General features: G+C 31.3%; 1 protein-coding gene across 1 annotated transcript in view; it reads left to right on the top strand.

The window, feature by feature from the left end:
* SMPD1 (sphingomyelin phosphodiesterase 1) overlaps positions 1-18,631 on the top strand; it is a 107,492-nt gene that overhangs the window by 48,299 nt on the left and 40,562 nt on the right. The window contains exon 3 of the mRNA XM_053708841.1: positions 1,801-1,972. Coding sequence (XP_053564816.1) covers positions 1,801-1,972 — 172 coding nt within the window. The remainder of the gene's footprint in view (positions 1-1,800; positions 1,973-18,631) is intronic.

The raw sequence follows: 18,631 nt of genomic DNA, 5'->3' as shown, positions 1-18,631 counted from the left end.
AGTTTGTAATACAATTTGGCCCAGTTTGTATTTATTTTTTTTATAAACCTATTCTTTCTATAGTGTAGCTGCCCGACCTCAATATCCTCCCTCTCCCCCTCCCAGATCCCTTTCCCAACACTTATTCCCTCCTCCCTCCTTCCCTTACACCTTAAATGTGTAGTGTTCAAGCACACTCCCTCCACTTGCGTGTGTGCACTCCCACCCCCTTGCACACTCCTACCCCTCGCTCGCACTCCCGGAACAGCGGCCGCAACTGCTCCAGCAATGGGCTGCCCACCCGTTTCCCTCGTATCCCTCCCACGCCACCAACGATCAACACCATAGCTGGTCCATACAGAGAAGGCCAAAGAGATCACGAAGAGATCATGTTTGTTTCCAGCTCTCGAAACCCCAGAGGACGCACCAGGCACATCTTTGGTCGTTAACAACCGTTTTTTGTAGGATGTGCCTGGCACATCCTTGGTCAATAAAGGGTTAAAGTAAATTATATTTTGCCCCTACAATCATCACTTGCAAAACTAACTGGCCAGGTCAAATCCCGCATATGTCTTTAATACCTGCTTTGTTCCCCTCAAAAAATAAAAAAACAAAAAAGGACTAGTAAAATGTAGAAAGTCAGTGGGTTTCCCAAATTGCTTCCCTATCTTCTGCCACCAGTCCAAGCAGAGTGATCCATTAACCAAGGCCAAGGATTCCAGGCCTGTATAGGACCAGCTCAAACACCTACATAAAAAAAGTTATTTATTGATAATGTTATTCTTTGATAGAGAACACAAGTAAATATGTCAAACGTATACTATAACATACCCCTACAAGCAACGCAGTACCCTTTCGGTTTTCAACACGCACGCATTACTCAAGGCCAAAGATACACATCTCTTATATGCGCTTTAGTAATAATGCCTCACGATAGGCCACTAATAAAATCAATCACCAGAGATACCCCTACTTTGCAGTTTTTGACCAATCAAAATCTTAGAAAGATTACGTACTTCTAAAAATTCCAATTTAACATACTAGACCTACCCAACAAGGGCTCAGCCTCTCTATCCTATTGCGCCTGCACATATATATCATGCTTTCTCTACTAACTAAACACTAACAACCAATGAGAACTTACCTTGCACCTTTGAGCCCTTGCAAGGCGGGGCTGGCAACCCCATGCAGCACCTCACAATCTATATAGAGAGGGGTCCGAAGCTTTTAGCGCCAGTGGTGAAATGTCCAGGGGAAGTTGAACCGCTGCTGTAGCTCTACACTACTAATAAGTGTCTAAAGCAGAAAAATCTATCAACTTCCCATGAGCACCGCTGACATGCACAGGGCTCTGACCATCTTCCTGGAGACATAATTTGTCCAGGGACAGTCCCCTTAATCCAGGACTGTCCCCAGAAATCGGGGACAACTGGTCACCCTAAAATAAACAGCACACAAAGATGTCAGCACTCAGGGATAGATGCACGTCACCAACAGGACCTCTGCTCACAGGTCCAAATAATCAAAAAACAAACAGGAAGGTGACAGCAAACATCTAATATTTATTAGATAAGACAGAAAAATGGGCCCATTTTTCTGTCTTATCTAATAAATATTAGATGTTTGCTGTCACCTTCCTGTTTGTTTTTTCACCCTAAAATAAACGTCTGATAATAAACTAAATAACATAACGGCTCCTTTTAATCATTTATTTGTGTGTGTGTAATTATGTCACGTCATTACACTGCTTGACCTATAGATCTCTTTATTGTGAGGTTAGACACCTGCTGTTCCCGTGTAACTTGCTCGTTGTCTTTGCAGGAAGGGCGGGTTCTACACCCTAAAGCTGGGCCCTAAGCTGCGCCTGGTGTCTCTGAACATGAATTTCTGTGCACATGAAAACTTCTGGCTGCTCATAAACACCACAGACCCAGCTGGGCAGCTCCAGTGGCTTGTAGATGTTCTGCAGGAGGCGGAGACCAACCATGAGAAGGTGAGATGTCAGGGGTCAAGTCCAGTGGGAACACATGGGGAATGGAGTTCCTGCACTATTTTTGATGTTGGATAGAGAACAGAAATGCTTCAGTAAACACAGATGCTGCTGGTGGGAGGAGCTGGAGCACAGTTTGATTATAGGGATAGTGAGATCCTCTAGTAATGGGCAGTGAGGAGGATGGGAGCAACTGAAGCTAAGCTGGCTATGCACCATGTGAGTTTGAAACAATGTATGGACACCCTGTATCTTGCCATTAAACAGGTGTTTATGTGTGTCTGGTTTAGTTATTTTAAAAATGTTTTAAAAAAAAGGTTTGATTTTTCACCAAAGAAAAAATGTGCTCGTTAAGCAGGGAAGAGTCGTGGCCTTACAACTTCCTGCTTTCTCTCTGAATTCCTTTAAGTTAGTTTAGTTTTTCCAGAGATTGCTGGGATGAGGTTTGTAAGAGAGGTTTGTAAGGGAAATACATGTGTACACAAAGGAAAGTACCCCTTGCAATGAAAGGTGTTTGTGAAACATCTTGAAGTAGGATGAGCCCAGTTACTTTATTGTATACACCAACAGTATGTGCAGTCTGTTTATATTTGTTGGTGTCTGCAAGTCTGTCAGTTTATGGTCAGCCGGACCGATTCTCTACAGAATGCTGACATGTTCAATATAATTTGCTGCAGATTCAAGCTGACCTGTTTTGTTCCAATGTTACTGTGCGCTCATGCCTCCTGCTTCCTGTGCCAGTGTTACTTGCTATATATTTACTTGTTATACATGATAATGGTAAAAGACAATGCCAATCAGATGCCCTGTGTTACTTGCTAGATATTTATATATTGTTATACATGATAATGGTAAAAGACAATGGCACTCAGATGCCCAGTGTTACTTGCTAGATATTTATATATTGTTATACATGATAATGGTAAAAGACAATGGCAATCAGATGCCCAGTGTTACTTGCTAGATATTTATATATTGTTATACATGATAATGGTAAAAGACAATGCCAATCAGATGCCCTGTGTTACTTGCTAGATATTTATATATTGTTATACATGATAATGGTAAAAGACATTGGCAATCAGATGCCCAGTGTTACTTGCTAGATATTTATATATTGTTATACATGATAATGGTAAAAGACAATGCCAATCAGATGCCCGGTGTTACTTGCTAGATATTTATATATTGTTATACATGATAATGGTAAAAGACAATGGCACTCAGATGCCCTGTGTTACTTGCTAGATATTTATATATTGTTATACATGATAATGGTAAAAGACAATGCCAATCAGATGCCCTGTGTTACTTGCTAGATATTTATATATTGTTATACATGATAATGGTAAAAGACAATGCCAATCAGATGCCCTGCGTTACTTGCTAGATATTTATATATTGTTATACATGATAATGGTAAAAGACAATGCCAATCAGATGCCCTGTGTTACTTGCTAGATATTTATATATTGTTATACATGATAATGGTAAAAGACAATGGCAATCAGATGCCCAGTGTTACTTGCTAGATATTTATATATTGTTATACATGATAATGGTAAAAGACAATGGCACTCAGATGCCCTGTGTTACTTGCTAGATATTTATATATTGTTATACATGATAATGGTAAAAGACAATGCCAATCAGATGCCCTGTGTTACTTGCTAGATATTTATATATTGTTATACATGATAATGGTAAAAGACAATGGCAATCAGATGCCCTGTGTTACTTGCTAGATATTTACTTGTTATACATGATAATGGTAAAAGACAATGCCAATCAGATGCCCTGTGTTACTTGCTAGATATTTACTTGTTATACATGATAATGGTAAAAGACAATGCCAATCAGATGCCCAGTGTTACTTGCTAGATATTTACTTGTTATACATGATAATGGTAAAAGAAAATGCCAATCAGATGCCCTGTGTTACTTGCTATATATTTATATATTGTTATACATGATAATGGTAAAAGACAATGGCAATCAGATGCCCTGTGTTACTTGCTAGATATTTATATATTGTTATACATGATAATGGTAAAAGACAATGCCAATCAGATGCCCTGTGTTACTTGCTAGATATTTATATATTGTTATGCATGATAATGGTAAAAGACAATGGCAATCAGATGCCCAGTGTTACTTGCTAGATATTTATATATTGTTATGCATGATAATGGTAAAAGACAATGGCAATCAGATGCCCGGTGTTACTTGCTAGATATTTATATATTGTTATACATGATAATGGTAAAAGACAATGGCAATCAGATGCCCAGTGTTACTTGCTAGATATTTATATATTGTTATACATGATAATGGTAAAAGACAATGCCAATCAGATGCCCAGTGTTACTTGCTATATATTTACTTGTTATACATGATAATGGTAAAAGACAATGCCAATCAGATGCCCTGTGTTACTTGCTAGATATTTATATATTGTTATTGTGACAGACCCTTCGGTCAGGACTGAAAGTGTTAACTTTATTTTCTAACCACAAGTGGCTGGCTCCAGCTACAATCTAATTAATGCTTAGCATTCTATTGTTTGATCACCTCCAGAGAGAAAGTGATAAGAAGAGTCAAGAGTGTCCTGTGGTTGAAGTGTTTAAGTAATATAATCCTATTGTATCATGTCAAGGGCGCTTCTCCCTTTTATCTAATGTACAACATTCTTTCAACCCCCATCTGTGGGGGGGGGGTCAAAAACCTGTATAAATCTGTGTGCTGCCTTCAAATAAAGTTGTCATTCTGTTTTAAACCTGAAACTGGCTGGGTTGTGAATTGCTGATTGTCCATGCAGGACATTGTTCATCTGGGGTTAACCCTTGGTACACAGTTGGTACCGTAACATTGGTGGCAAGCGACGGAATGAACCTTATCGCCCAGAAGAGCAACTACACAAGCCAGTAACCTCAGGAAGAGGGGGATTATTACAATACTGACTAAGATGGAAAGAGTACCAGGGACAGAAGGAACCAATGGGCCCAGCATATCAGACAGAACCCCTGAAGAAGCAAGCTTTGATCGGGCGGTTAAAATAAGACTGGCATATTATGGCCCCAACCCATCTGCCGAAATTATCGACCGGGTCATAGCAGCTGTGGAGGCCAACCTACTTCGCCAAAGCGGCGCTGCAGCAGCCCAAGTCACAGCAACCCCAGTGGAAAAGGGAAAAGTAAATTTTGCAGCTTTTAAAAACTTCCTGGAAACAGAAGGAGAGATTGATGGGTACCTTGCAGATTTTGAGAGGCAATGTGCACTACACAAGGTACCCGCAGAGGACTGGGTCACGATATTATCCGGAAAATTATCCGGCCGGGCCAGTGAGGCTTTTCGGGCCATTCCAGATGAGGAAGTCGGGGATTATAATACTGTGAAAAAGGCTCTGCTCTCCAGGTATGCGGTTACACCGGAGGCATACCGGAGGCGGTTCAGAGACACTGTTAAATTGGCTGGTGATTCCTACCTTGAGTGGGCATGTAAGGTGCACCGCACAGCAGCTCACTGGATAGCGGGGTGCCAAGCCGTATCTGGGGAAGAGGTGCTGCAGCTATTCCTGTTGGAACATTGCTTCGACAAGTTACCCGCAGGAGTTCGAGAGTGGGTTCGGGACCGTAAACCCTCCACCCTGCATGAAGCGGCTCGCTTGGCAGATGAGTATACGGATGCCCGCAAACTGGACACTGCTACCACTAAGCCCCCTGCCAGAGTGGAGTACAGACCCCCAGTCACCCCAGCACCTGCCAGTTACCAACCCCCAGCGCACCGCTATACCACACGGTCTCGGGCCACGAACTACCCTCAGAGAGCCTGGTTCAATTCGCGGGGCTACTCACAACCGATTCGGTGCTTTGGATGTAAGCAACTAGGGCACAAAAGACCAGAGTGTCCCCTAAATGCAGCGAACCAAGCACAGTCCTGGAGAAGACCCGCCGGCGGAATCCCACGTAACCCTCAGCCTGCGGCCCGCTACGTAGAGGCGCAAGAATGCTGGGGCATCCTACATGAGGCAGACCTTGTGCAAGCTGCCCACCGGAATAACCGGCAACTGGTTAAAGTGAATGGGAAGGAGGTCAGTGGTCTACGGGATACTGGTGCTACCATGACCTTGCTTCGAAAGAACTTGGTGTCTGAGAAACAGCACACAGGAGACACTGTGGCTGTGAGGGTAGCAGGGGGCACTGTGTTCCGCCTGCCTGTTGCCAGGGTGCATTTGGATTGGGGAGGGGGCGCTAGACCTGTGAATGTGGGGGTCATGAAGGATTTACCAGCTGATGTTCTCCTTGGAAATACCTTGGTCCCCCTTGTTTCTGCCTATGCTCCCATGGGTCCCGCTGATGTTAACCCTGTGACTACCCGTGCTCAGATCCGTGCAGCAGAGACTGACCCCCCTGCTGCTAAGCCCCAGGACGCTGAGCTCAGTAAATCTCTATCCGCTATTGATATGTGGGAGTCACGTTACAATGCGCTGATGAAGGAGAAGAGTCACGTAGAGGATAAAATGGTCACGTTAAATAATCATGTAACAGTGCTAGCGGGAGAGAAGAGGAGTGCAGAGGAAAAAGCACGTTTAGAACAGGAATCTCTGCTAGACAAGCTGCACCGACAGACTGCAGAAAACACCAGCTTGAGAGTGGAACATGAAACATTAAGGACAAACTTAGTGACACTGGAGGAGAAGCTGACGCTGGCTCATAGGGAGGTGCAGCAACTCAAGGGCACCCTATGTCAGTATGAAGGGATTGTGGATACCTATAAAGAGCAGGTACAAAAACCACGTAAAGAAGCCGATGATATTTTGAAGGACTGTTTAGCCCTAGTCGGGGCACTGAAAAAGTTGAACCCTTATCTATATGGACAGGAATTTTCCCTCATAACGGACCACAATCCCTTAGTCTGGCTCAACCGGGTCTCAGGAGACAATGGTAGATTGCTGAGGTGGAGTTTAGCCCTCCAGCCCTATAACTTCACCATCAGCTACCGGCCCGGTAAGCTAAACGGGAATGCCGATGGATTGTCCCGGCAAACTGATATGCCTACCACCACCCAGTCCGGTCATCCCCAAGTTGACCCGCCAAAGGGTCAAGCCGGGTCTGCCGGAGTGTTCCACAAGGGGGGAGCTATGTGACAGACCCTTCGGTCAGGACTGAAAGTGTTAACTTTATTTTCTAACCACAAGTGGCTGGCTCCAGCTACAATCTAATTAATGCTTAGCATTCTATTGTTTGATCACCCCCAGAGAGAAAGTGATAAGGAGAGTCAAGAGTGTCCTGTGGTTGAAGTGTTTAAGTAATATAATCCTATTGTATCATGTCAAGGGCGCTTCTCCCTTTTATCTAATGTACAACATTCTTTCAACCCCCATCTGAGGGGGGGGGTCAAAAACCTGTATAAATCTGTGTGCTGCCTTCAAATAAAGTTGTCATTCTGTTTTAAACCTGAAACTGGCTGGGTTGTGAATTGCTGATTGTCCATGCAGGACATTGTTCATCTGGGGTTAACCCTTGGTACACAGTTGGTACCGTAACAGTTATACATGATAATGGTAAAAGACAATGCCAATCAGATGCCCAGTGTTACTTGCTAGATATTTATATATTGTTATACATGATAATGGTAAAAGACAATGCCAATCAGATGCCCAGTGTTACTTGCTAGATATTTATATATTGTTATACATGATAATGGTAAAAGACAATGGCAATCAGATGCCCGGTGTTACTTGCTAGATATTTACTTGTTATACATGATAATGGTAAAAGACAATGCCAATCAGATGCCCGGTGTTACTTGCTAGATATTTATATATTGTTATACATGATAATGGTAAAAGACAATGCCAATCAGATGCCCAGTGTTACTTGCTAGATATTTATATATTGTTATACATGATAATGGTAAAAGACAATGCCAATCAGATGCCCGGTGTTACTTGCTAGATATTTATATATTGTTATACATGATAATGGTAAAAGACAATGCCAATCAGATGCCCGGTGTTACTTGCTAGATATTTATATATTGTTATACATGATAATGGTAAAAGACAATGGCACTCAGATGCCCAGTGTTACTTGCTAGATATTTATATATTGTTATACATGATAATGGTAAAAGACAATGCCAATCAGATGCCCAGTGTTACTTGCTAGATATTTATATATTGTTATACATGATAATGGTAAAAGACAATGGCAATCAGATGCCCAGTGTTACTTGCTAGATATTTATATATTGTTATACATGATAATGGTAAAAGACAATGGCAATCAGATGCCCTGTGTTACTTGCTAGATATTTATATATTGTTATACATGATAATGGTAAAAGACAATGCCAATCAGATGCCCAGTGTTACTTGCTAGATATTTATATATTGTTATACATGATAATGGTAAAAGACAATGGCACTCAGATGCCCAGTGTTACTTGCTAGATATTTATATATTGTTATACATGATAATGGTAAAAGACAATGGCACTCAGATGCCCAGTGTTACTTGCTAGATATTTACTTGTTATACATGATAATGGTAAAAGACAATGCCAATCAGATGCCCGGTGTTACTTGCTAGATATTTACTTGTTATACATGATAATGGTAAAAGACAATGCCAATCAGATGCCCTGTGTTACTTGCTAGATATTTATATATTGTTATACATGATAATGGTAAAAGACAATGGCAATCAGATGCCCAGTGTTACTTGCTAGATATTTATATATTGTTATACATGATAATGGTAAAAGACAATGCCAATCAGATGCCCAGTGTTACTTGCTAGATATTTATATATTGTTATACATGATAATGGTAAAAGACATTGCCAATCAGATGCCCTGTGTTACTTGCTATATATTTATATATTGTTATACATGATAATGGTAAAAGACAATGGCAATCAGATGCCCTGTGTTACTTGCTAGATATTTACTTGTTATACATGATAATGGTAAAAGAAAATGCCAATCAGATGCCCTGTGTTACTTGCTATATATTTATATATTGTTATACATGATAATGGTAAAAGACAATGGCACTCAGATGCCCAGTGTTACTTGCTAGATATTTATATATTGTTATACATGATAATGGTAAAAGACAATGGCAATCAGATGCCCAGTGTTACTTGCTAGATATTTATATATTGTTATACATGATAATGGTAAAAGACAATGGCAATCAGATGCCCTGCGTTACTTGCTAGATATTTATATATTGTTATACATGATAATGGTAAAAGACAATGCCAATCAGATGCCCGGTGTTACTTGCTAGATATTTACTTGTTATACATGATAATGGTAAAAGACAATGCCAATCAGATGCCCTGTGTTACTTGCTAGATATTTATATATTGTTATACATGATAATGGTAAAAGACAATGCCAATCAGATGCCCAGTGTTACTTGCTAGATATTTATATATTGTTATACATGATAATGGTAAAAGACAATGCCAATCAGATGCCCAGTGTTACTTGCTAGATATTTATATATTGTTATACATGATAATGGTAAAAGACAATGGCACTCAGATGCCCAGTGTTACTTGCTAGATATTTATATATTGTTATACATGATAATGGTAAAAGACAATGGCAATCAGATGCCCAGTGTTACTTGCTAGATATTTATATATTGTTATACATGATAATGGTAAAAGACAATGCCAATCAGATGCCCTGTGTTACTTGCTAGATATTTATATATTGTTATACATGATAATGGTAAAAGACAATGCCAATCAGATGCCCTGTGTTACTTGCTAGATATTTACTTGTTATACATGATAATGGTAAAAGACAATGCCAATCAGATGCCCAGTGTTACTTGCTATATATTTACTTGTTATACATGATAATGGTAAAAGACAATGCCAATCAGATGCCCAGTGTTACTTGCTATATATTTATATATTGTTATACATGATAATGGTAAAAGACAATGGCAATCAGATGCCCTGTGTTACTTGCTATATATTTATATATTGTTATACATGATAATGGTAAAAGACAATGCCAATCAGATGCCCGGTGTTACTTGCTATATATTTATATATTGTTATACATGATAATGGTAAAAGACAATGGCAATCAGATGCCCTGTGTTACTTGCTATATATTTATATATTGTTATACATGATAATGGTAAAAGACAATGGCAATCAGATGCCCAGTGTTACTTGCTAGATATTTACTTGTTATACATGATAATGGTAAAAGACGATGCCAATCAGATGCCCAGTGTTACTTGCTAGATATTTATATATTGTTATACATGATAATGGTAAAAGACAATGGCAATCAGATGCCCAGTGTTACTTGCTAGATATTTATATATTGTTATACATGATAATGGTAAAAGACAATGCCAATCAGATGCCCGGTGTTACTTGCTAGATATTTATATATTGTTATACATGATAATGGTAAAAGACATTGGCAATCAGATGCCCTGTGTTACTTGCTAGATATTTATATATTGTTATAAATGATAATGGTAAAAGACAATGGCAATCAGATGCCCTGTGTTACTTGCTAGATATTTATATATTGTTATACATGATAATGGTAAAAGACAATGCCAATCAGATGCCCAGTGTTACTTGCTAGATATTTATATATTGTTATACATGATAATGGTAAAAGACAATGGCACTCAGATGCCCTGTGACCATGATTCTCTATATCACGTTATCATTGTGTGTACACACAAACCTTATTAAGATTATATACCAGATTCTACATTACAGAGCCTTACTCATCCTGAGAGCCAGGGAGTACCATCTACAATTTCACTTAGGCTCTTAGCTTTTTATTCAACATCATCTATATACAAATGCCCCTTTATGGCTTCTAAAAAGTGTGTGGTTCAGTATCAGTTGAATCCTAAAATACAATAACAATTTCACCCCTGCCATGTAAAGATGTAACTATGGGTGTCCATCCTCTGACCCAAAGGCAAACATTCAGCCCTTCATTGGTTTTAATTTACTTTAGTTAACCAGAGTGTATAGATTATATTCATATAAATACAGTGTGTGTGTATATAAAACAGTATTACTGGTGAGTGGATGTAAGTATTGGTGGGTTCCCACACTTCATGTTGTAGGACTTGACCCCTCTATATAAGCATATAACACGTAAATATATATATATGTATATACACATAGTAACACATAAATATATATGTATATACACATAGTAACACATAAATATATATGTATATACACATAGTAACACATAAATATATATGCATATACACATAGTAACACATAAATATATAGGTATATACACATAGTAACACATAAATATATATGTATATACACATAGTAACACATAAATATATATGTATATACACATAGTAACACATAAATATATATGTATATACACATAGTAACACATAAATATATATGTATATACACATAGTAACACATAAATATATATGTATATACACATAGTAACACATAAATATATATGTATATACACATAGTAACACATAAATATATATGTATATACACATAGTTACACATAAATATATATGTATATACACATAATAACACATAAATATATATGTATATACACATAGTTACACATAAATATATATGTATATACACATAATAACACATAAATATATATGTATATACACATAGTAACACATAAATATATATGTATATACACATAGTTACACATAAATATATATGTATATACACATAATAACACATAAATATATATGTATATACACATAGTAAAACATAAATATATCCGCATATACACATAGTAACACATAAATATATATGTATATACACATAGTAACACATAAATATATATGTATATACACACAGTAACACATAAATATATATGTATATACACATAGTAACACATAAATATATATGTATATACACACAGTAACACATAAATATATATGTATATACACATAGTAACACATAAATATATATGTATATACACATAATAACACATAAATATATATGTATATACACATAGTAACACATAAATATATATGTATATACACATAGTAACACATAAATATATATATGTATATACACATAGTAATACATAAATATATATGTATATACACATAATAACACATACATATATATGTATATACACATAGTAACACATAAATATATCTGTATATATACATAGTAACACATAAATATATATGTATATACACATAGTAACACTTACATATATATACTGTATATACACATAATAATACATAAATATATATGTATATACACATACTGACACATAAATATACATGTATATACACATAGTAACAAATAAATATATATGTATATACACATAATAACACATAAATATATATGTATATACACATACTGACACATAAATATACATGTATATACACATAGTAACAAATAAATATATATGTATATACACATAATAACACATAAATATATATTTATATACACATAGTAACACATAAATATATATGTATATACACATAGTAACACATAAATATAGATGTATATACACATAATAACACATAAATATATCTGTATATACACATAGTAACACAAAAATATATATGTATATACACACAGTAACACATAAATATATAGGTATATACACACAGTAACACATAAATATATAGGTATATACACATAGTAACACATAAATATATATGTATATACACATAGTAACACATAAATATATATGTATATACACATAGTAACACATAAATATATATGTATATACACATACTAACACATAAATATATATGTATATACACATAGTATCACATAAATATATAGGTATATATATATATACACATAGTAACACATAAATATATATGTATATACACATAGTAACACATAAATATATATGTATATACACATACTAACACATAAATATATATGTATATACATAATAACACATACATATATATGTATATACACATACTAACACATAAATATATATGTATATACACATAATAACACATAAATATATATGTATATACACATAATAATACATAAATATATATTTATATACACATAGTAACACATAAATATATATGTATATACACATAGTAACACATAAATATATATGTATATACACATAGTAACACATAAATATATCTGTATATACACACGGTAACACATAAATATATATGTATATACACACAGTAACACATAAATATATAGGTATATACACACAGTAACACATAAATATATAGGTATATACACATAGTAACACATAAATATATATGTATATACACACAGTAACACATAAATATATATGTATATACACATAGTAACACATAAATATATATGTATATACACATAATAACACATAAATATATATGTATATACACATAGTAACACATAAATATATATGTATATACACATAGTAACACATAAATATATATGTATATACACATAGTAACACATAAATATATATGTATATACACATAGTAACACATAAATATATATGTATATACACATAGTAACACATAAATATATATGTATATACACATAGTAACACATAAATATATATGTATATACACATAGTAACACATAAATATATATGTATATACACATAGTTACACATAAATATATATGTATATACACATAATAACACATAAATATATATGTATATACACATAGTTACACATAAATATATATGTATATACACATAATAACACATAAATATATATGTATATACACATAGTAACACATAAATATATATGTATATACACATAGTTACACATAAATATATATGTATATACACATAATAACACATAAATATATATGTATATACACATAGTAAAACATAAATATATCCGCATATACACATAGTAACACATAAATATATATGTATATACACATAGTAACACATAAATATATATGTATATACACACAGTAACACATAAATATATATGTATATACACATAGTAACACATAAATATATATGTATATACACACAGTAACACATAAATATATATGTATATACACATAGTAACACATAAATATATATGTATATACACATAATAACACATAAATATATATGTATATACACATAGTAACACATAAATATATATGTATATACACATAGTAACACATAAATATATATATGTATATACACATAGTAATACATAAATATATATGTATATACACATAATAACACATACATATATATGTATATACACATAGTAACACATAAATATATCTGTATATATACATAGTAACACATAAATATATATGTATATACACATAGTAACACTTACATATATATACTGTATATACACATAATAATACATAAATATATATGTATATACACATACTGACACATAAATATACATGTATATACACATAGTAACAAATAAATATATATGTATATACACATAATAACACATAAATATATATGTATATACACATACTGACACATAAATATACATGTATATACACATAGTAACAAATAAATATATATGTATATACACATAATAACACAAATATATATGTATATACACATAGTAACACATAAATATATATGTATATACACATAGTAACACATAAATATATATGTATATACACATAATAACACATAAATATATCTATATATACACACGGTAACACATAAATATATATGTATATACACACAGTAACACATAAATATATAGGTATATACACACAGTAACACATAAATATATAGGTATATACAAATAGTAACACATAAATATATATGTATATACACATAGTAACACATAAATATATATGTATATACACATAGTAACACATAAATATATATGTATATACACATACTAACACATAAATATATATGTATATACACATAGTATCACATAAATATATAGGTATATATATATATACACATAGTAACACATAAATATATATGTATATACACATAGTAACACATAAATATATATGTATATACACATACTAACACATAAATATATATGTATATACACATACTAACACATAAATATATATGTATATACACATAATAACACATAAATATATATTTATATACACATAATAACACATACATATATATGTATATACACATACTAACACATAAATATATATGTATATACACATAATAACACATAAATATATATGTATATACACATAATAATACATAAATATATATTTATATACACATAGTAACACATAAATATATATGTATATACACATAGTAACACATAAATATATCTGTATATACACACGGTAACACATAAATATATATGTATATACACACGGTAACACATAAATATATATGTATATACACACAGTAACACATAAATATATAGGTATATACACACAGTAACACATAAATATATAGGTATATACACATAGTAACACATAAATATATATGTATATACACATAGTAACACATAAATATATATGTATATACACATAGTATCACATAAATATATATGTATATAAACATAGTAACACATAAATATATATGTATATACACATAGTAACACATAAATATATCTGTATATACTCATAGTAACACATAAATATATATATGTATATACACATAGTAACACATAAATATATATATGTATATACACATAGTAACACATAAATATATATGTATATACACATACTAACACATAAATATATATGTATATACACATAGTAACACATAAATATATATGTATATACACATAGTAACACATAAATATATCTATGTATATACAAATAATAACACATACATATATATGTATATACACATACTAACACATAATTATATATGTATATACACATAGTAACACATAAATATATATGTATATACACATAATAACACATAAATATATATGTATATACACATAGTAGCACATAAATATATATGTATATGCACATAGTAACACATAAATATATATGTATATACACATAGTAACACATAAATATATATGTATATACACATAATAACACATACATATATATGTATATACACATAGTAACACATAAATATTTATGTATATTAGCATAGTAACACATAAATATTTATGTATATTAGCATAGTAACACATAAATATATATGTATATACACCTAGTAACACATAAATATATATATATATATATATATATATATATATATATATATATATATATATATATATATATATATATATATATATATATATATACATAGTAACACATAAATATATATGTATATTAGCATAGTAACACATAAATATTTATGTATATTAGCATAGTAACACATAAATATTTATGTATATTAGCATAGTAACACATAAATATATATGTATATACACCTAGTAACACATAAATATATATATATATATATATATATATATACACATAGTAACACATAAATATATATGTATATACACATAGTAACACATAAATATATATGCATATACACATAGTAACACATAAATATATAGGTATATATATATATACACATAGTAACACATAAATATATATGTATATACACATAGTAACACATAAATATATAGGTATATATATATATACACATAGTAACACATAAATATATATGTATATACACATAGTAACACATAAATATATATGCATATACACATAGTAACACATAAATATATAGGTATATACACATAGTAACACATAAATATATATGTATATACACATAGTAACACATAAATATATATGTATATACACATAGTAACACATAAATATATATGTATATACACATAGTAACACATAAATATATATGTATATACACATAGTAACACATAAATATATATGTATATACACATAGTAACACATAAATATATATGTATATACACATAGTAACACATAAATATATATGTATATACACATAGTTACACATAAATATATATGTATATACACATAATAACACATAAATATATATGTATATACACATAGTTACACATAAATATATATGTATATACACATAATAACACATAAATATATATGTATATACACATAGTAACACATAAATATATATGTATATACACATAGTTACACATAAATATATATGTATATACACATAATAACACATAAATATATATGTATATACACATAGTAAAACATAAATATATCCGCATATACACATAGTAACACATAAATATATATGTATATACACATAGTAACACATAAATATATATGTATATACACACAGTAACACATAAATATATATGTATATACACATAGTAACACATAAATATATATGTATATACACACAGTAACACATAAATATATATGTATATACACATAGTAACACATAAATATATATGTATATACACATAATAACACATAAATATATATGTATATACACATAGTAACACATAAATATATATGTATATACACATAGTAACACATAAATATATATATGTATATACACATAGTAATACATAAATATATATGTATATACACATAATAACACATACATATATATGTATATACACATAGTAACACATAAATATATCTGTATATATACATAGTAACACATAAATATATATGTATATACACATAGTAACACTTACATATATATACTGTATATACACATAATAATACATAAATATATATGTATATACACATACTGACACATAAATATACATGTATATACACATAGTAACAAATAAATATATATGTATATACACATAATAACACATAAATATATATGTATATACACATACTGACACATAAATATACATGTATATACACATAGTAACAAATAAATATATATGTATATACACATAATAACACAAATATATATGTATATACACATAGTAACACATAAATATATATGTATATACACATAGTAACACATAAATATATATGTATATACACATAATAACACATAAATATATCTATATATACACACGGTAACACATAAATATATATGTATATACACACAGTAACACATAAATATATAGGTATATACACACAGTAACACATAAATATATAGGTATATACAAATAGTAACACATAAATATATATGTATATACACATAGTAACACATAAATATATATGTATATACACATAGTAACACATAAATATATATGTATATACACATACTAACACATAAATATATATGTATATACACATAGTATCACATAAATATATAGGTATATATATATATACACATAGTAACACATAAATATATATGTATATACACATAGTAACACATAAATATATATGTATATACACATACTAACACATAAATATATATGTATATACACATACTAACACATAAATATATATGTATATACACATAATAACACATAAATATATATTTATATACACATAATAACACATACATATATATGTATATACACATACTAACACATAAATATATATGTATATACACATAATAACACATAAATATATATGTATATACACATAATAATACATAAATATATATTTATATACACATAGTAACACATAAATATATATGTATATACACATAGTAACACATAAATATATATGTATATACACATAGTAACACATAAATATATCTGTATATACACACGGTAACACATAAATATATATGTATATACACACAGTAACACATAAATATATAGGTATATACACACAGTAACACATAAATATATAGGTATATACACATAGTAACACATAAATATATATGTATATACACACAGTAACA

This window comes from Bombina bombina, chromosome 3, assembly GCF_027579735.1.
Source record: "Bombina bombina isolate aBomBom1 chromosome 3, aBomBom1.pri, whole genome shotgun sequence".
Lineage (NCBI taxonomy): Eukaryota > Metazoa > Chordata > Amphibia > Anura > Bombinatoridae > Bombina > Bombina bombina.
This window is presented reverse-complemented; position numbering and strand designations above follow the sequence as displayed.